This window comes from Oncorhynchus clarkii, chromosome 21 (genome assembly GCF_045791955.1).
Source record: "Oncorhynchus clarkii lewisi isolate Uvic-CL-2024 chromosome 21, UVic_Ocla_1.0, whole genome shotgun sequence".
In the NCBI taxonomy this organism is placed as follows: Eukaryota; Metazoa; Chordata; class Actinopteri; order Salmoniformes; family Salmonidae; genus Oncorhynchus; species Oncorhynchus clarkii.
This window is the reverse complement of record NC_092167.1, coordinates 36,312,107-36,333,579: the sequence shown is the minus strand read 5'-3', so window position 1 is coordinate 36,333,579 and position 21,473 is coordinate 36,312,107. Positions and strand designations below refer to the sequence as shown.

General features: G+C 42.5%; 1 protein-coding gene across 2 annotated transcripts in view; it reads left to right on the top strand.

Moving 5' to 3' along the window:
* The window catches only part of LOC139378979 (adhesion G protein-coupled receptor L3-like), a 300,766-nt gene that overhangs the window by 255,182 nt on the left and 24,111 nt on the right, over positions 1 to 21,473 (top strand). For both annotated transcript variants that reach the window (XM_071121642.1, XM_071121641.1), the window contains exons 15-18: positions 5,368 to 5,577; positions 8,031 to 8,251; positions 19,318 to 19,384; positions 20,503 to 20,594. In XM_071121642.1, the coding sequence (XP_070977743.1) occupies positions 5,368 to 5,577; positions 8,031 to 8,251; positions 19,318 to 19,384; positions 20,503 to 20,594 (590 nt within the window). The remainder of the gene's footprint in view (positions 1 to 5,367; positions 5,578 to 8,030; positions 8,252 to 19,317; positions 19,385 to 20,502; positions 20,595 to 21,473) is intronic.

Below are 21,473 nucleotides of genomic sequence, written 5' to 3'. Positions count from 1 at the left end.
CTTAAAATCTGTGTAGATTAGGGGAGGAGACGGGTTAAAGAAGGATTTTTTATCCTTGAGACAATTGAGACATCGATTGGGTATGTGTGCCATTCCTGGTTTGAGTGTGTCAAGAACTGCAACGCTGCTGGGTTTTTTACGCTCAACAGTTTCCCGTGTGTATCAAGAATGGTCCACAACCCAAAGGACATCCAGCTAATTTGACAACAACTGTGGAAAGCATTGGAGTCAACATGTGCCAGCATCTCTGTGGAACGCTTTCGACAACTTGTGGAGTCCACGCCCCGCCGAATTGAGGCTGTACTGAGGGCAAAAAGGGGGTACAACTCAATAATAAGGAAGGTGTTCTTAGTGTTTTGTCCACTGTCTGATTTCCTGGTAACAGCAGGCCATATGTTGTGCCTCGCGGTAGCAGATCAGGGACAAACCCAATCTCCCCAGGCATCTGTCTGGAATGAAAAATATGTGTGTTCAAGAAATAAAAAAGTGTGACGGGAGAGATTGGAAGAGAAATCGAATGTGCACAAGGCGCGTACCGCCCTAGTAAGTAACATATCCACTGGTATGACTCGGTGGCCACCCACGACACAGAGTGAATTTTGGAGCGAGTTAGTCCGCTGCTTTGGGGACCCCGTGCCCCTTCCCGCCACGGGCGCCTGTTAAAGGAGAGGAGTGTTGAGGTTGAGCCACCGTGGCTCTGTGGCGGTAGTGTGCGACAGCCAGCTGCCATCCCGGGCGAAACCCCAGAAAAGGGCCTTCATCGTAGGGATACATTTGTGGCCGGTGTCGCCTTAGCGATCATCCACCCTTCCAGAACAAAGAGATGTCACTGCAGTAGATCCATCATACAGGTGTGGATGCATCCTAGACCTCCCTCTCTTTTTTACCCAGCACCCCCTCTCCATATCGAGGAAGAGATTGTGATGGATAGAGACTGAAGCCATGGCACAACTCGCTAGCTCAACCTACCCTAGGCCCCCTTTTCCAAACAATCTGCATCTGCCACCACCCAGCTCATGAGATGCCTTTGTAGCAAAGGGGGACCAGAGACCGACAGAGACACACACACACACACACACACACAGCTCACCCCCCCCCCCTGATGTATACACTACGGCTCATCAGGCATGAGAATCAAGAGGCTCAGGGTAGCGGGTCGACTGTTATTGTACAGCAGCCCCTTAATGATCAGCATCTGTTCTCTTCTCTCTCCCCGCTAGCGTTAGCCCGTCCTCCGCGCACCCGTTAAACAGGCCTTTTGTGTGTCGTTTCCTACCAAGATCCCCTTGCTGCAAAAAAATCCCCCCTGGTTGCTCTAGCCTTTCACCCCGCCCCCTGTGGAGAATCATACTGCTGACTCGAGTGGAAGTTTGATTTAAAGGCTGTGCTCGTTTGGGTGAAAATATATACTGTGTGTTTTCTGTAAGGAAACAGTGATGAGCGCATCCTCTATTTGCGACTCACTGATATTGTCCTTGAGGAATATTGTGTAAGCCTTTAGAATTGCACATACACACACACACACACAAACACACACGTTTCTAGTGATTGAATACCTGCTCTGCAAAACGTACATCCTCAGGAAACACTGCAAGTAAATCAAATGTGCAATCATGTTCATCACAGCTAAAGGCTATGGAGAAGAAAAGCTTTTTCTATTCCTATTGTGTTACCTCTGTGATCCTCATTACTACTCATGCGTAGTCGAGTCCGGAAACGTCGAGCCCAGCAGGGACAGCAGTCAGTTTGACGGCGGATACCACGGATACCAGTTTTCTTTGAAGTGTTTTTGAACAAAGCCTTGAAGTGAATGCTTACTGGTGGGAGAATGAAGAGAATTATGTGGGGGAATGAGGAGTGTCTGAAGCTGACCAGTGTTTGGTTGGCAGTAAATATGTTATGTTAATAAATGACGATGTCTCGGATGCTTAATTGCCTGGTTTTCTAGACATAAGAGACTTAGTTTCTTGGGAACGCATCACGTTTTCACATTTATCTTGAATATATTTTAGGTGTGTGTCCTGGAGAGTTATGATGACTTTAGTGACAAATGATGATGTTAGAGCCAAATGGTGAAGGGTGAAGTTTCCCCTAGATGCTGATCTTGGGTGAGTTTTGCATTTCCACCAACTAATGGTTAGGATTGAGGGAGAGGAAGTTGATCCTAGATCAGCTTTCACCCCCCCCCCCCCCCCCCAGAGCAGGTGGTTTTCAAGATCCATGTGTGTATTTGGTTGGTACTTGAGTTGCCAACTATCCACAGCATTCCTTAAAAACTAATAACCAATATAATTTGGATGAGGTCCTCATCTAAACGTGCTGACTAAGCAGAACGTGGGCATTGCATCTTAATGAAACTATGGTCTGCGTGGTATTGATTAGGCCATAATTGATTGATGAGGGCAAAAACGGTGCCAGAAGGGAATTTTATGGTAATCAAGAAGCACTGCATGCTTTTGAACAGTGTGTTTAAATCAATTGGTGTGTCTTCTGTGTGTGGATGTTATCCTTATGAGGTTGCAAGCACAAATCTCTATGCACATGTTTTTTTATTTTTTTTATCTCTTTCTGGAAATGTGTCTTGCATATCATCTCAAATAGCACAGCATCACTATATACAGTATACAGTGCATTCTGAAAGTATTCAGACCCCCTTGACTTTTTCCTAATTTTGTGTTACGTTACAGCCTTATTCAAAAATGTCAGAAATCATATTTTTTTTCACGCATCAATCTACACACAATACCCCATAATGACAAAGTAAAAACAGGTTTTTACATTTTTTTTTTTTTTTTGAAAAACAATGACATTTACATAGGTATTCAGACCTTTTACTCAGTACTTTGTTGAAGCACCTTTGGCAACGAATACATCCTCAAGTCTTGAGTGACGCTACAAGCTTGGCACACCTGTATTTGGGGAGTTTCCCCCATTCTTCTCTGCAGATCCTCTCAAGCTCTGTCAGGTTGAATGGGGAGTATCACTGCACAGCTATTTTCAGGTCTCTCCAGAGATGTTTGATCGGGTTCAGGTCTGGGCTCTTCAGAGACTTGTCCCGAAGCCACTCCTGCCTTGTCTTGGCTATGTGCTTAGGATTGTTGTCCTGTTGGAAGGTGAACCTTCGCCACAGGCTGAGGTCCTGAGTGCTCTGGAGCAAGTTTCCATCAAGGATCGCTCTGTACTTTGCTCCGATCATCTTTCCCTCAATCCTGACTAGTCTCCCAGTTCCTGCCACTGAAAAACATCCCCACAGCATGATGCTGCCACCACCATGCATCATCGTAGGGATGGTACAAGTTTTCCTCCAGGTCTGACGCTTGGCATTCAGGCCAAAGAGTTCAATCTTGGTTTCGTCAAACCAGAGAATCTTGTTTCTGATGGTGTGAGTTCTTTAAATTGCTTTTGGCAAACTCCAAGTGGGCTGTTATGTGCCTTTTACTGAGGAGTGGCTTCCATCTGGCCACTCTACCATAAAGGCCTGATTGGTGGAGTGCTGCAGAGATGGGAGAACCTTCCATAAGGACAACCATCTCCACAGAGAAACTCTGGAGCTCTGGCAGAGTGACCATCGGGTTCTTGGTCACTTCGCTGACCAAGGCCCTTCTCCCCCAATTGCTCAGTTTGGCCAGACGGCCAGCTCTAGGAAGAGTTTTTGTTGTTCCAAACTTCTTCCATTTAAGAATGATGGAGGCCACTGTGTTCTTGGGGACCTTCAATGCTGCAGACATGTTTTGATACCCTTCCCCAGATCTGTGCCTCGACAGAATCCTGTCTCTGAGCTCTACGGACAATAACTTCGAATTGACTTGGTTTTTGCTCAGTCATGCACTGCGGGACCTTATATAGACAGGCGTGTGCCTTTCCAAATCATGTCCAATCAATTGAATTTACCACAGGTGGACTCCAATCAAGTTGTAGAAACATCTCCAGGATGATCAATGGAAACAGGATACACCTGAGCTCAAATTCGAGTCTCATAGTAAAGTGTGAATACATGTAAATATTTCTGTTTTTTTTTTATTTGTAATACATCTGCAAAAATGTCTAAACCTGTTTTCTTTTTGCAATTTTGGGGTATTGTGTGTCGATTGATGCGAAAAACAATGTAATCTGTAACGGAACAAAATGTGGAAAAAGTCAAGGGGTCTGAATACTTTCCGAATGCACTATATGTAGTACAATATACATAGTCAGATCACATATGGTCTAGGCAGGTGTACAGTTGTGATCGTGCACCAATATGAATGTATTTGAGAGGGCATGATACATGGAAAATGGAACATGTCACACTGAAAGAATTGTCACACTGAAAGAATTGTCACACTGAAAGAATTGTCACACTGAAAGAATTGTCACACTGAAAGAATTGCCATTTCAGAATGTGTTACTTTTTTTTGTGGTTCATTTAAGTAGTCCTTTAGTGCACTGACTTATGGTTTACTGTAAATTCCCTTTGATTGTTGCTGTTGTCGCATAGTGCCTGCTTATTTCCTGTACCTGTATTTATACAGGTATCTGCCATCAGAAGGGTGCTTTTTTTATTGCTAGGGAATTTATCCTTTAAAAAAACCATTGACTAAAAGCAGTGATGACATTGATTGACTGTAGTGCGGTTGAATAAATTACCTATAGTGCCTTTCACAGCCACCTGTGACCCTTTCTATGACGTGGCTCATTTTGTTACCTTGCCAAAAAACCTTGGTGACACATTTTCGTGCCATTTCCACATCACCATCTGTGGTCCTGTCTGTGACAGCTAGGTAATTTCCTGAAGAGGTTGAGGGGTGGCCCTACCGAACGGCAGTTTCATCTAGTTTTGTATGTATTAGTGAATATAACATATCAACTCAAATTGTATTTGTCACATGCACCCAATACAACACGTGTTTACCTTACTGTGAAATGCTTACTTACAAGCCCTTAACCAATAATGCAGTTCAAGAAATAGAGTTAGTCAAATGTTTTCTAAATATACTAAAGTAATGAACAAATTCAAGTTATACAATAAAAAAATAAAAGAAAACGAGGCTATAGCCAGTACTAACTAAAACAGATTGGAATCATATTGTCATCTGAACAATCATTTTGGCCAGGGATATCTTGATTCAATACAGTGTCGTTAGAATGTTGCAACACAAATACCCTAAAGAATTGTGAGAAATTACAGTAATCTCATCTAATGCATTTCCTCGATAATAACGAGTACCACAATGGAAATAAATCTGTGGATTTGATTGTGCCTTGGTCATTTTAATGCATCTATTGTGGTACTTAAGTGGTTGAGGCAACTCCTATATGTATTTTACATATGTCTAATAAAATACTTAAAATCTTTCTTTCTTTTTTTTTTTTTTTACACTTTCCCAGAATACTGACCCGGTCCATGACCTGCTGCTGGATGTGATCACATGGGTTGGCATTCTGCTCTCCCTGGTCTGCCTGCTCATCAGCCTGTTCACCTTCTGCTTCTTCCGGGGCCTCCAGAGCGACCGCAACACCATCCACAAGAACCTCTGCATCAGCCTCTTCATTGCAGAGTCCCTCTTCCTGGTGGGCATCAACCGAGCTGACCAACCGGTAAGAACACGCCTAAGCCGGACAGATGATGCTCAACAAACACAGCCGACTCAATCTGTTTTCAATGGCAGCAGTGTGTTAGTGGCGGGTCTAGGGTGGTGTTGCTCTGTTTGTCTGACCATTTGGGGAGGTTTCTACTTGTGATAGACTCCGCCACACACCTGCATCAAGCATGTCTCATGCATTTTGGTATTTAAGCCCCCGAAGGTCCCAGTGGTTGACAGAGGGAGGCGTGTCAGGGGGCTTCATCTCAGTAGTCTAAAGTTGCTCCCTTTTCTTGTCATCTTTATATGCTCTATTCTGAACATGCAGGATAGGTGAAGGCAACAAAGTCTATTTGGGATCTGTCACCTGTCTCCCAAATCAGTTCTGATCAGGGAAAGGAGGCGAGGAGAGGGAGCCACGTTAGACTATTGAAATGCATCCAGGGTGTCAGCTCTCTAGTGCTTGAAGGGCCAAAGTGCCCACATGTTTTCATTTCAACCTGGCGTTTGATTCATTAGTGTTACTGATTGGCCAGAGAGGTTGCACACCTGGTTCCTCAGGTCTAAATTAGACATGGTTCTGTGCCCAATTGCCTATTATACAACGAGTGAGTCTCACTATGGTAACCAGGGCTTCAATAGAGTTGGCCCACTGGTAACGGCTAGATAGTTAACCATATAACCAGTTTCATTCCTTATGTTTAACTTTTGCTTCCAAGTTATTCTGTTCACCCAACAACCCTAGTAAGACGCTAGAAATTATAGTAGAAAACCAGCATAAGCTGAGACAGGAATTTAGGAAATCCATCAGCTTTTGACCTTAACCCTTATGAACTGTTTTGCTCACATCTTCCTATTGCAGTTAAATATTTCAAAAGCATGTCGGATACTTAAGCATTCAGCGTGCGCTTCACCGTGGCTCTCTCGTCTCTTGAGGGCCAGCTCCACTCGAGAAAGCAATTCAGTAGTCTGAGCAGAACATTAAGGTTTGAGTGTACCTCGATGCACTTCCTAGGGCATCTGTGTATTTGAAGGGTGAACCGCTCAAGTACAATGGATCTGTAGATGCTATATCATATTTGTGCTAGTCAACATTAGCAAGGATTCCAGGTTCATGGGAAAATTGTCTGCTATCATAATTTAAAGAAGTGAAGGTTGCAGGTAGTTGAATGTATCTGTTTCCTCTAGAGTTTAAAACCAATATAATTACCCCGATTCGAATGCCTCATCTGAACATGAGAACATGAGTGCATTGAAGCTTTAAGTATCCACGGTTATGTGTGTGTGCCACTCATAACAATGTTGTTCATCAATTTATTGGAATGTAATGTATGGAATGTATTGATGGTATAGGTCAATCACGTGTATAAAGGAGAGAAATATAAAATGTGCTCAGCGAACAAACATCTTTCATGTATCCTTTCAACTAGCAATGATAATCAACACCATGGGATACCTTTGCTAGTCAACCCTGACCTTTGCCCTCATCTAGCCTCTCCCCTCAGTCCCCCTGGTTCTCACCCTGATTCTCTCGGTCCCCCTGGTTCTCTCAGTTCTCCCCCTGGTTCTCTTGGTTCTCCCCAGTCCCCCTGGTTCTCCCCAGTTCTACCCTGTTACTTCACCTGACACAGCTCAAGCTCCAATGTTTCTATCAAAGAACCACATACACCCTCACCCCAGCCTCCCCTTTCCACCCCCCACTGCAATAGCCCTCCCGTCGTGGAGCAGTAGACTGATCTCTAAATGCTGTGGGTAATCTGGATTAGGCGATCAATATGTCAACCCCCAAAAGGGTGCAGTAGGAGGGGGGGTGAGAGAAGTAGTTTGAGGTTCTCACTTTGTGTTAATGAATGAAAGTGTGTGTGTGTGTGTGTGTGTGTGTGTGTGTGTGTGTGTGTGTGTGTGTGTGTGTGTGTGTGTGTGTGTGTGTGTGTGTGTGTGTGTGTGTGTGTGTGTGTGTGTGTGTGTGTGTGTGTGTGTGTGTGTGTGTGAGAGAGAGAGCTGTAGTTTCCAAGGTAAGGAATTTTGCACAATTAGAACAGTGGCAGACACACACACACACACACTTGTTGTCATAAATGTGAACCCTAGAGTATGGATGACTAAGCAACATGTATATTATCTTAGAGTTTTCACACTGCTTTTGCCCTCTACTCATTAGATGTGATGGTTTTGATTCAGTGGGCAGTTTTAAAGATCACTCTCTCCTGAATTGCATTGATGGCCACTGGTCCTGACAGTCGTTTAATTGAACCAATTTCAATGACCGCTGAACAAAGTACCCCGGGTATGACCAATTGCTTCAATAATCTGATCAATTACAGTCGTTACAAGTATGAATGAAAGTGTGTGTGTGTGTGTGTGTGTGTGTGTGTGTGCGTTCTGCATATGGTTTTTGCCCCACTGTGTCTAAGCCAAACCCATTCAAGTTTTGAACTTGACCTTGTACCGTGTCACCTTTCCCCTCAGATTGCCTGTGCTGTGTTCGCTGCCCTGCTCCACTTCTTCTTCCTGGCGGCCTTCACCTGGATGTTCTTGGAGGGCGTGCAGCTCTACATTATGCTGGTGGAGGTGTTCGAGAGCGAGCACTCGCGCAAACGCTACTTTTACCTGGTGGGTTACGGTGTGCCAGCGCTCATCGTGGCCGTGTCTGCCGCCGTGGACTACCGCAGCTATGGCACGGACCGAGTGTGAGTATTTACCGGAAATGGAACCACGGCTTTAGAACCATACCATTATAACGTTGACCGTAAGAACCCCGTTATTTAAACCATGCCCACCATTAACCCATTCCTAAGGTGTACATTCTAAAGCAGTGTTGCTCAAATCTCTCCTCAAGCACTGCGTGTTCCTTTATTTGATATTTTCTGTACTGGCACACCGGATTCAAATGGGGTTGCAATTGAACAAATGTGTGAAACGTCAGGGTTGTCCTAAGGACGAATTTGGGAAGCAATTCTCGAGAATCGGTAACTGGGGAAACAATAACGTGTTAACTTATTGTAGTCAACGTATTGAAATAATGGCTCGTTCAAACATGTTGTCGTCCATACGACCAGCACCTTCTGATGGCACACAATACCAGGCTGACGGCCATATCTGAACTATTCCAATATGGTTGTGATATGTTCACTATGGCTGTTGTGTAGGCAGGGTGGTCCACTGCTGTTAGTGTTTATTTGTTTACCGGCTGTCTAGACGTAGTGACGTTCTGCTGTGCCGTTCTGTTTGGTTTTTGAGAGCATGGTGGAAGTTCTTCTGCCGTTCTTCTGCCGTTCTGCTGTGCCGTTCTAAATCAGAATCTATATTCATCTCAGCATCTCAGATTAGGAGTTCTGATCTAGGATCAGGTGCCCTCCCTCTCCATGCAAAACTGATCCTAGATCAGCCCAGATGACTCCATGATAGAGGGGTTTCCTGAACACCTGACCTGAACGAGAAACATCTGGTAGACTAAAACAAGGGCACGTAGGAGTTTTTCTTCTGACCAGGAACAACTATCTTGACACTAAATTTGGTTTATTTCCAAATGTATTTGTTCAGGTTAATTCACACAACCGCACTGAATCAGTTGACTAATTTCATTGAATAAAAACAGTGTGCGGTGGTCGTTATAATTGCAATAACTGCTGCAACAACTAATGCTCCTCGTCACTCCCGAACGGTTATTCTAACGCAGAACTTCTGCTGACCTGAACAAAATGTCTAACGGTGGCAAATGCAAGCCATAGCTGTGTGAATGTCAAGCCATTGTGGTTAGCGTCTTCAGCATTTACGTAACTCCTGTACAACTGAGCATGAGATCAATAGATGGAGAGATGAGGCACTAGACGGAGCCGGAGCGAGAAAGGGAGCCGTCGGGAATGTAATTGTCATACGTTCTTATGTTTCCCCGCTGAAGACACTGGAGAAATGATTTGATTTGCTCTCGCACTTCTCTCTGAAATATAAACCAGCGGTCCTAACAATGACACAGAGCAGAAGTAGAGAGAAACTGTTCCTCTCTCACTAAATATGTAGCCAATCTGGAGGGAAAAAAATACAAAAAAAACAGCAATAGAGGTTTTCACAAAATGTTTATCGTACATGTCACTGTAGGAACTGTAGTGGTCTAATAATTGGTGATAATTGGTGACTTCATTAAATCATTAATTTGCCTACTGTTTCAAATTAATAATGTGGTATACGGGCGCCATTAATCGTTTTAATTCAAAGGGAACAATTAACTTGAAACTCTGATTAGTAGTTTAGCCTTCGTTCATCAAGTCTCATATCAACAATCTTAAAGGATACATAAGGTCTTTAATTGTATTAGAGCCAGCATTTGGCAAAGCAAGAGAGAACCACATTTAATAAATATAGGATTTATTGTTACGCCAGAGAAACAAACACACAATGAAAAGAAACAAAGACTATGATTCATCTATTAAGATTATAATTTTGCAATGACGAATATTCAAGAAGGAAACACAGAGAATGTAATTTACTGAGTCAATGGTCAGATTCCTCTCTCTGTCTTTCTCATCGACCTGCGTCGGTACCGTCTATTGGTGCAGTCAGCTTTGTGTTGCACACAAGCTATGAAGATGTCCAAGAACCCACTCTTGTGGGCCATTCGTTCTTCAGCTAAGTCTGTCCATTGTTCTTAATTCCTGGTAAGTGTTCCATCTCCGATTCTTCGTGAGGAAGACGTGCCTCTGAGTTCAGAGGCCGTTTCCTAGAGTTCTGTATCAGTCCAAGACTGACAATTCTTTGTCATGCCTACTTTCCTCTCTCCCTCCTGCAAGACAAGTCTCTTTCTCCTCCAAATCGATTCAATTCTCCATTCGTCTGTCTTTTGGCTGAGTTTTCCACTGAATTTCCAACTGCCAGAGAGCAGTTTTTATTAGGGTGGGTGTGACTCTTTATCCGATGGCCTCAGACATCAAGGGAGATGGGGAGTTCCCCATCCCGCTTTGTGTCAGAGTGACTTGTAAATAAGACATAAAAAAAGACTATTAGGCCCTTATTGTACATATTAAATTGTTTCCAAAGTGTTTGTCTTACATTCTAGAACGCAATGATACCAGATATGTAATATGTACTAATGTGTATTTAGAAAAGTAGATATATAAAAGTACACATTTTACAGAGTAGATATATAGAAGTACACATTTATTAATAATACCTTCACGCAATATGTTGTCATTTCAAATGTATTTAAGAGTAGGGATAAAAGTCTATACTTTATTGTTTGCCTGTGTTACAGAAGAGTTGGGCGTTTTCCCGCCCAACATCATGGGGAAACTTTTGATAGACACACCACATGACCTTGGTTGTGTCTCCTGAGAGATCAGAGTTCAACCTTTTCCTTTGAGCTGTTGTGACTGGTCAGCTATCTCCTTAGAGCAGGAAGAAATACTATAAGTCAGTTCCTAAAGGTTTTACCTGTTGGGCGAAGATTGTCCATTTAAAATAACATAAAATTGATCAGAAATACAGTGTAGACATTGTTAATGTTGTAAATGACTATTGTAGGTGGAAATAGGGAATATCTACATAGGTGTTCAGAGGCCCATTATCAGCAACCAACACTCCTGTGTTCCAATGGCACTTTGTTTTAGCTAATCCAAGGTTATCATTTTAAAAGGCCAATTGGTCATTAGAAAACCATTTTGCAATTAAGATAGCACAGCTGAAAACAGTTCTGATTAAAGAAGCAATAAAACTGGCCTTCTTTAGACTAGTTGAGTAGCTGGAGCATCAGCATTTGTGGGTTCGATTACAGGCTCAAAATGGCCAGAAACAATGGACTTTCTTCTGAAACTCGTCAGTCTATTCTGAGAAATGAAGGCTATTGCATGCGAGAAATTACTAAGAAACTGAAGATCTCACAACGCTGTGTACTACTGCCTTCACAGAGCAGCGCAAACTGTCCCTAACCAGAATAGAAAGAGGAGTGGGAGGCCCTGGTGAACAACTGAGCAAGAGGACAAGTACATTAGTGTGTCTAGTTTGAGAAACAGATGCCTCACAAGTCCTCAACCGACAGCTTCATTAAATAGTACCCGCAAAACATCAGTCTCAATGTCAACAGTGAAGAGTCGACTCCAGGATGCTAGAGCGTTGGACTAGTAACCGAAAGGTTGCAAGATCGAATCCCTGAGCTGACAAGGTTAAAAAAAAATCTGTCGTTCTGCACCTGAACAAGGCAGTTAACCCACTGTTCCTAGGCTGTCATTGAAAACAAGAATTTGTTCTTAACTGACTTGCCTAGTTAAATAAAGGTAAAATTAAAACATTAAAGCCAATCCAACTTGCTTCAGGAAGCATGGGGTGAAATCTCAACAAATTATCTCAACAAATTGACAAACTAGAATGCCAATGTTCTTCAAGGCTGTAATTTCTTCAAATGGAGGATTTGTAGACACAATTATTATTTCAATTAAGAATCATTATTTCTAACATTGTCAACATCTTGACTATATTTCCTATTCATTTTGCAACTCATTTCATGGAAAACAATGACATTTCTAAGTGACCCCAAACTTTTGGATGGTAGTGTATACTTACACACACACACACTAGACATTTGTGTGTAGCAGGAGCCACATTTCTTGGTGATGGATTGAGACGATAGCTGCCACTGCCTGTCGCCACAGCACCATGTGAATAATAAAATTCTAGCCACCGGTGGAACAATTATACGCAACTGTGAGAGATAGGGGGGGGGGGGGGGCAGGGCGTGACATGCTCAGCTAGAGATGGAGGGGTTTGGGCATCACACAGCTCAATATTCCACCTAGAATCGGAAGATAATCATTTGAGCAATAAAAACATGACCATGGGTTGTCCTGTTAACTGAGGAGAAAGTGTCACACTTTACAAATTCAAAATGGCCACTGAGATTTTGCTTAGTCACATCTCTAAGTGAGTCCAGTGACAGAGAACATAATGAAAAGCATTGTTTTGTGTTACATGCCCTCGCGTAGTTCCATTTAGGCTGTTATGGGTCTAATTCGCTCAGGAGTTAAACAGTAAGTGTGTTATAAGTGTTTCTGTTCCTTGAATAGCAGCATGTTCCAATTGATTCCACAATCTGTTATTTTCAACTCTTTACCGAAATTAGTCTAGTCTACGTTGCCACAGTATTCTTAGACTAATGTTAGATTGTGTTAGCTGTTGGGGACAATATCTCTGTATGAACAGTGAATTTATTCATTTTTAAAAAGCCCTAGGTTTGGGGTATATACTATTCTACTGTAAATCATATACCATGAGGTGAACTCATTTAATGCCTTACCAAAAAGCCACATAGCCCACATTTCACCCTAAATAATTAACTTGATCATTTAGCTGACATTTAATAATGTTTTTATTTTGCAACAGATAAACTGCGTTTAGACACCTTGGCATACGTGGAGCCCCTCATGTCCTCACGCGTGACTTTAAGTCTCTTTAGGTTCTCTTGTCTCGAGAGAACCTAAACGTCTCTCCCCCTCTCTCCAAAGTGTCTCTGAGCTAAACTAATGTGCCAAGTTGCTGTGTATCAGTGTCACCGATGCGGGTATGCAACACTAGACGTTGGGAGACAAAACGCTACCTGGGTTTCTATTCTCTTTGCGTCGTAACCAAGAAGATCAGAGGAGGCTGCCGCCAACTCAGTGTCAGGCCGGCACATGGGAAAAATGGATACGCTCAAAAATCAAAACAGAACCCTGACATGACTGGAGAGGAGAACATGCAGATAGTCGGAGGATTGCTGGCTTGAGTATTCTCCAGAAATGACAGCACTTTCCCTTTAAAAAAAAATCAGCTTTCAGCATATTTTATAATGACTACTTAGGAAGATTTTGGTATGCGCATGCGTTTACATCGTCTCCTCTTATCCCTTGATAAGAGCCACGGGGAGAATTGTCAAGTCTCAGTAACACCAAAGTCACACTCACTGGTTGTTTCCCAAATGGCACTCTATTCCCTATATGGTGCACTACTTTTGACCAGGGCCCATAGAGCGGTGCCATTTGTAGGGCTCTATAAAATCTGGATTATTTTGTTGCCTTATTCAGTCATTTTTTTCTCCCAAATTACGTAATTTTTGTGAGCTTTCCATTTTTTTCCTACCTTTTTTTTCCCAGTCTTAAAAATCACACTTTTTTTAATAGAAAAATAACACAATTGGATGGTTTAACTCCACACCAATGCTTAAACCAGGAGACCACTTTTGAGGTCTGAACAAAAATGCTTATGTTGATTTTATTTGTCAAACGTCAGTCAAGCATCGATCACCATGTCACCAGAATTACATTTTTTGGGAAAGGAGCATCAAGCTCACACCGTACACTTTCACCACCCTGTGAAGTTCTTCATAACTTATCATTTGTAGCCATTAATAGCTAGAAGGGATCAAGCTTTTGTCAAATTAACATCAGATTTTACGTTTCATAGCAGGTTAGGATAATTAACGTAGCAGGTTAGGAGAATTAGGTTAATGTTAGGAAAAGGGTTAGGGTGAGCTCAAATGCAAAATTGGACCAAAACATCCTGTTTCCATCACAATAGTCTGGATTTTCTTCAAATATACAGTATGACTTTACTCGCATAAAAACTGTGAATGGAAAGTAGTGTTGTTAGCTATCCAGAATCAAAACAACTCATGGACTTCTGCCCCATTGAAGCGTGGGCATCGTTTCCGTGACAACGTCAGCTAACCCATCTGTATTTATTTTCTTTCAAAGCCTCTTTTGGCACCATAACTGTGCTAGAGCGTGTTGGTGTGTGATGTAATTGCACATACTCGGCCAAGGCATTTGAGCTTGTAGCTGCGACTGTAGTCTAATAACGCTACTGACACCTAATATGGTTGAAACACGAGCGAATATTGCACTAGGGCCATTTCATGTAAGAAAATAAATATTTTTTTTCAGGACTCAGTATGTATGTCTGAACACTCACTATTGTAGTCCGTGTTCGAGGTGGCACAGAATGTTCGGCACTGAGCAGATTTCAAGTCTTGTGAGTGGAAACATACATTTTGCAAGCATTTTGTGCAACATCTGGCGTGCGTTACCTGTGAATGCTGAGCTGTACCCACTTTAACATGAGAACCGCAATAGGCCAACGGCCACTGACATAGTGATTTTGTCAATTAAAAAATCGCCCCCCCCCCAAGAAAAGCAACTTCCTGTCTCTTCCCTGACTTTTCCTAAATGTTTGTATTTTACATTGCTCATTTGTCAGACTTGTAAAATCACAAACAGAAAGGTATTTAGAGCCTTTTTACCAGTTTTATTTTCTCACACCTCTTCCCAACTTAACCCGCCAAGACAATGTGCTGTAGGACGTTGGTACCCGGGCCAGGCGCTAATGCGTCTCTCTCCCCTCGCTGAATGAATGATAAATAGTTGAATAGGAAATAATTGTGCACTTAACTTCACAATTGAAATTAAATTAGGCCTTACTGAATGGCAAAGAGTGAAGAGGTTGATTTTTAATTTAGAACAACAATAGTGTAATGATGAGTGTGTGTTAAGCCTATTTATCAGAGTTGGCGCCCATGTTTCTATAGCAAATCATTTCACCGTACACTTTGTGGGTTGATATTTTCTTTTACGTTTTACTTTGTAAATAGATGCTGTTAAGGGACTGTTTTATTTACTATAACTCTATTACTTATCATATGTATTGTAAGGCAAACGAAAATTGCAAAACATGTATTTTACTCTATCCATGTTGATGAGCTAGCGGAAGCAAACGATGCCAGTCAGCCTGCACAGCCGGCCCATCGAAACTACTCCTAAACAACACAGAAACTAAACAACACCAAAACTAATTTCACACATAATAACAGTTAGCCTAGAGACCCAATTAGATTTTACAATGGTCTGATGAGTGAAAATATTATGTTGTCAAATTGTACGTGAAGAAATGGCCACAGCTTGGAATTGACATATGCAGGGGAAGGAGCATCACTTGATCAAATCCTCCTTCAGAGTCACATGCAGGTAAAAATGTACTATATAGTACCAGAAAGAGCATATTCTGCATTCTATGACACTGTCAAATAACTCTGAAAATTCAAAATATCACTTTTTCGAAGAATATCAGCGCTTACCATTCAGCACTTGCACGACAGCATTGCTCTGGCTACTAAGCAAAGATTGGTAACATAATATGCTATCCTGATTTTTCAAATACATTTTCTTATTTCCACAATGTTTCTTTAGACCTTCCAAAACAAAATTATAAGGATTTCTTTGTGATTTGATTTTCGTTTTTTACTTATAGGCTAGAGCAGGTATATTCCGCTCTTACCAGCAGTCCGGAGCCTGCAGGTGTTCTACCTGATCATTAATTTCACCCACCTGGTATCCCAGATTTAAATCATCCTTGATTAGAAGGGTACAAGGGAAAAAATGCAGTGAGACTGACTTCAATGTCCAGAGTTGAGTTTGAGGGGCCTAGAGTAACCTAAACTAATGAAAATGCAATTATGTTCTTTTAAATAATATTTTTGTAGTATTCTAATGTTACCCAAGACATTCTTAAACACAACCTAATGATTATTGTTCCAATAGCATATATCAAATGTGTTGATTAAACTGTTAGAATGTTGATGCGTCATAGTCTGGAAGTGGTGTCGAAAATAGGCTATAGACTTTTTCAGTAGGACTTTCTCAACCTTCTCTATAAGGTAGGCTGTAGGGCCAGGTGGTTCTAGTGTTAAGTTACAGTTTCAGACAGTGGCCATAGGCTATTGCGGCTATTTGAGAATAATGTAGACCTATCATAGTGGCCTATCAACAAAAAATTTCCACCTATAGCTGTTGTCTTCTATGATATCGTCTACAATTGCCAATATGTGGTGTTCAATGTAGGCCTACATTTCATGAGGCTTTTTAAAAACATTATGCATGGCTTGACATTAACCATTTTAGGGCTGATGTTTTAGTCTAAAAGCTCAAATCACTTCATAACATTTAAGAAATGATCTGTAACACAATTGGCCAAGTAGGTGACTGAAAATTATATTGTATTGTGTTATATGATGCAAGAAACCACTTTACCAAATTAAATTCATACTCCCTTCCTTTTGGCTTATTTGCATATTCAAGCCTGTCTCAAAACAGGACACTGCCCCTTTAAGACACAAAAAAAAGCTCTTTATCTGACTCGCTTGTTAAAGACTGTTAGATATCTACACGTTCCGTGCTCTTGCAGGAAGCAATCACTCCCTCATTGCTGACCCAAATTAGCTATAACCGGGCTAGAAACTCAGTAACTAATGTGCACACGCAGCTACACACGGCTCTGCTCTGTGATCTCAAATGTGCATCTAGGCTAGCTACACTGACAGAGGGTGATGGAAAAACCGCTTATGCCCATGAAATAGATCAAGGGTATGCCACTGGGCTCCTCAGCAGGCTCAGCCTAAATCAAAACCACCAACTTAGTCTTGAAGTTAGATTTGGTTTGTTGCATTAAAAGGGAGCGTTATTAAGTTGATTCAATCCCAGTTTCCACAGTAGATGTGAAAATGTATCTGTTTAAAACCAGGAAAGATGGTGTACATTTTAGTAAAGTTCAATCTCGTGCCGGCTGGCAGTTATTGAGCAGCTTAGAGGGAACACTGGTGACACATTACAGTATTATTAAACCTCCAGTTGCATTGTTGCGTTTCCTTCCAGTGTTCGAGTATGGCCCGCACTGTCCGAAGCCAAGTGCTGTCCTCTCAAACTGCCTTGAAATGCTGTTGAATTACAGAAAGTGTTGCCCCTTCCATTTTGCCTATTTGTCAGTCTGAATGACGACAGAGTAAGAAGCTGTCATTTCAGATGGCCAAAAATGGAGGTCTACCTAGCAGCGACGGAGATGAAACGATTAATAATTTAGCTAGCAGGTCATGTATCAGCTTCATTTTTGTCGTCCCAGTATTGCCTTCATCCGGCATCCAGCCCTGTGTGATCATATCTGGGCCCATTCAAGTTCAATCAGCCAAATAGTGTACTGTAACTGCCATGTCTTGTATTGGTGTGATGGGAAAGGGGATACATAGTCAGTTGCACAAATGAATGCATTCAACCAAAATGTGTCTTCCCCATTTAACCCAATACCCTCTTCACCTTTTGCAAGCTCAGGGATTTGAACCAGCGACCTTTCGGTTACTGGCCCAACGCTCTTAACTCCTAGACTACCTCTCGGAGAAGTGAAGCAAGCGCATGTGTTGATGTGGTAATGGACTGTAAGAGGGGTTCATTGGTTAAAGGTGGACTCCGCGATATGACGTAGATCCATAAAGTAAACCGCATAGTGGGTAAATATCCTCAACAACTAAGAGCATTGAAGCGCGAGGCTCAACTTCTCTGCTGTTTTGGGGCCCTGGCTACCATGCTCTGAACAGCATGAAGTGAACACGTGCACACGCGCCAATACGGTGTGTGACTGTTTGTGGGCGAAGTGCTGCATCTCGCTCATCTCAAAATCTCCAGTGCTGCTCGTTGCAACGTCATTTTGCCGAGTCTAGCTTTAGCATGATGAGGTTGAACAGTTCTTCTAGGTCTCTATAGGCCTTTTCACACTAGTTGAGCTGAGCCATACTGCACTGGCCTGCTGACACATCCCCTATAGTTGCTGGAAATGCACCCGAAAGCCAGCATAGTATGGTTTGGGTCGGCACAATAGTGTAAAAAAGGTCAAAGTGTGCTAATGGTTAATGGTTTCGATAGTTGAATTTCATTTTACTTAATGAGGGAATGAGTGGGAAATTGAATTCAATTAAGGGAATGGAATTCAGTTGAGGGCATGGAATTTATTCCATTGTTTTCTGTGCAAACTTTTCCAAGCATGAACTGTATTTCTGTGTTCCTATTCAACTCCTGATATGGAATGGACCTCAAGCCTAATAAGCATGTTAACATACCAGCCCGGAGGTGCTGCAGACAGGATCATATCAGAGACGTAGAGTGAAGGACTGACCATCCATGGTATCAAATGTATAGTTTGAACCATGTTTTGAGGCTGTACAGTGTTTGTTTACATTTACGCTGTTTACAAACAAAAAAAGTAAAAAAGTGAAATAAAAGTAAATAGTGTATATTTTGGTTTGAGCTAAGCTCAAGTTGTAAGAATCAATGGGGATATATCATACATTTATTAGGCCAAAAATGGATGTAGCAATTTAAGGATTCTAGCTTTAAATTTAGGATTGGGGAGGGGACCTGTATATAGGGGAAACGTCACCCCCCCCCCCCCCCCGAGCCACCTTTACAGTTTTGTTACTCTGTCCTTTGATAACTCTGTTGTGACCATCACACCCTTTAAGCAGTTATGGCACTGAAACTCCAAAATCCCACCCTCCAAACCCTCATGCAATGGCCATAACTCTCCTACCCCCTTGCGGCACTGTGTTTTTGAAGTGCTCATTTCTCTTTGTCATTCCAGCCTCCATGTTGATGTATGTCCTGTGTGCTGGCCTCACCTTATACCGCTCGCTCTCTCTCTCTCGCCCTCTCTCTACCCCGCCCCACCCCCTTCTCTCTCTCTCTCCCTCCCTCTTCCCCACCCCCTTCTCTCTCTCTCCATTTCTCCCTCCCTCCCCCTCCCCCCTCTTTCTCCATTTCTCCCTCCCTCCCCCTCCCCCCTCTTTCTCCACTGTACTATCCTCTCACACATTCTCCGTATTCATGTAGCAGAGATGGTCAAACAAGACAAGGAGATGATGATAATGATGATGATGATAATATTCCATAAATGATGTACTCTCTCTTCTCCCCTCCAGGTGCTGGCTTCGTCTGGACACTTACTTCATTTGGAGTTTCATAGGACCGGCAACCTTGATAATTATGGTAAGCGTCCCTACTTCCCCACTCCCGTACTATCTCATTAACCCTATTTAGCCCCCCAGGTCACTGCTTCAATGGTCCAGAGAGAACATCCACTTTCCTCTGTAACACCGTTGGGTATGAGCCACTGCTGGTCATGTGTCATGGTGGGAAATGGATGAGGAGGTGAACTGTGAAGTATTGCGGTTAGTCGCTTTGCCGCACAACTGACAGAGATGTCTTTGCTGAGGGAGAGAGGACCTCCACTTAGAATTCAGTCACCAAGTGATGCCTCTCTACGATTTATGATTGATTTTCACCCAGAACATCCACCTAGAATCGTACACTAGGTTTACTATTACTTTGTACCTTGAGGCACAGAGAGAGGACACACAATCCGACACAGGCACACAAGCAGGCACTCCGAAGCCACATAGGCTGAGGTAAAATATACACACACACACACACACACTCACGGGTTAATTCCTAACTTAGATATTTTCAAAACCCGAAATGCATGTCTAATGCTCTTTCTACACGCTCCAATGTTCTGAAATCACAAAACACTATTATTTCCACTTCATGACTCATGCTTTTTCTCTGTAACAGCCAGAATACTTCCACTAAGAAAGGCTGACTCCTTCTGGAATCGTAGTCCCTCTAGGACGGGGGGGACGGGGGATGGGGAATAAGTAGAAGAGACGTAGAAAAGGGCTAGTCACTTCCCCAGCACAGTGTGTCATGAGTTACAATTCAATTGGTGTCATTTCGAGGGGGCCATACTATTTTGAGATGGCGCTACCGCTGGTCCATTACTATTTAATCTAAACTGATTTAAGTGGATTTAACAAGTGACATCAGTAAGGGGTCATATATTTCACTTGGATTCACCTGGCCAGTCTCTCATGGAAAGAGCTCAGTGCACCACTCAGTGCATACGTGGTAGCGATACTGTATACAACGTTCATATAATGTTGTGCTCTATTTGGCAAAGTGGGAAAACCGCATCTTGTTCCTACACTACATACTCAACTAGCTCTAACAATGTCTCCCCGACTTAAAAATAAATGAAAACATCATCTACGACACACAAACTCCATCTCAAGCTATGCTCTCTCCTTTCTTTCACTCCATTCTCCCAGCTCAACGTGATTTTCCTAGGCATCGCGCTGTACAAGATGTTCCACCACACCGCCATCCTCAAACCCGACTCGGGTTGCCTCGACAACATCAAGTAAGTCACGCGTCCTTCCAGGCATTGGGACCTTCCACACACGACGCTTGGACTGTACATGCCAGTGGTAACCTAATATGGCAAACCAGGTTCCGATGGCTCAGTGGTGCTTGTGGGTTCAATTCCCACCCGGGCCACATATACTGAACATATGTTAACTGTAAGTCAAATTTGCATTTAAGTTAACAAAAACAAAGATATTATAAGGAACGATTGATCTCATGTACATCACAATAAGCCGAGACTTTGAGATGGAAGCTGTATAGTTATGAGATGTGTGGCTGCTTAGAAAAACTCCTGTGTTATTTGTGAACTTCTCAAAACACATAAAGATGGGTGAGAATGGCCATGCAGGATGCGCAGCCCTCCAGGTTCATAACTCTCAGTTTCACTAAAGGCTGTGTCGTGGTTGGGGAGGCAAGGGTTCAAATGAGACTGGTCTTACGGCAGGCGTCCTTCATTATCTGAAGTGCACGCTTGTCGGCGGCAGAAGAGGCCAAGAGACAATCTGGTGGAATTAACCTGACCTGTCGTCATCGGTTACCACGCAGATGAATATTCATAAAAGGAAGTGTTTGTTTGTGTGCACGCCTGCATGCGTGCTGTACATGTGCGCTCACGTGAATGCTCGCACCCTGCCACTCAGGATATGAAAATATGAATGACATTAGAAATCCCACTGGTAGCCCTTCCCTGCAGTCAATTGACCAAATTCACCCTCTCTTGGCCTCAAGGGTGGAATGTTTTTCATATTTTTTTCATAATTAATCCTTTTTTTCAAACCCTGAAAATGTGGTGTTTCTATGTCAAAAGATTTTGTTATATTTCAGTCTGTGATGCATAAAAAGTGTAATATTGGGATGCAAACTCAATGTAATA